The sequence below is a fragment of the Aptenodytes forsteri genome, unplaced genomic scaffold, assembly GCF_000699145.1.
Source record: "Aptenodytes forsteri isolate BGI_AS27 unplaced genomic scaffold, ASM69914v1 Scaffold279, whole genome shotgun sequence".
Lineage (NCBI taxonomy): Eukaryota > Metazoa > Chordata > Aves > Sphenisciformes > Spheniscidae > Aptenodytes > Aptenodytes forsteri.
In genome coordinates, this window is record NW_008795856.1 from 13,147 (window position 1) to 13,384 (window position 238).

At 67.6% G+C, this 238-nt stretch overlaps 1 protein-coding gene across 1 annotated transcript in view; it reads left to right on the forward strand.

Annotated features, from left to right (window-relative positions):
• LOC103902644 (collagen alpha-1(I) chain) overlaps positions 1–238 on the forward strand; it is an 11,843-nt gene that overhangs the window by 7,578 nt on the left and 4,027 nt on the right. The window contains exon 17 of the mRNA XM_019473238.1: positions 176–229. Coding sequence (XP_019328783.1) covers positions 176–229 — 54 coding nt within the window. The remainder of the gene's footprint in view (positions 1–175; positions 230–238) is intronic.

Consider the following 238-nt stretch of genomic DNA (forward strand, 5'->3'; position numbering starts at 1 on the left):
GCTAAAGGTGAGACTGGTGATGCTGGAGCCAAGGGTGATGCCGGTCCCCCCGGCCCTGCCGGCCCCACTGGTGCCTGGTGCTCCGCCGTAAGTTGTGCCCCCCACCCCCCAACCGCTCGGGGTCCAGCCCCACGCCCCACGCCACCCCTCTCCTCCTCTTCTTCCTCCTCCACAGGGTGCTGTTGGTGCTCCTGGTCCCAAAGGTGCTCGCGGTAGCGCTGGACCTCCTGTAAGTACC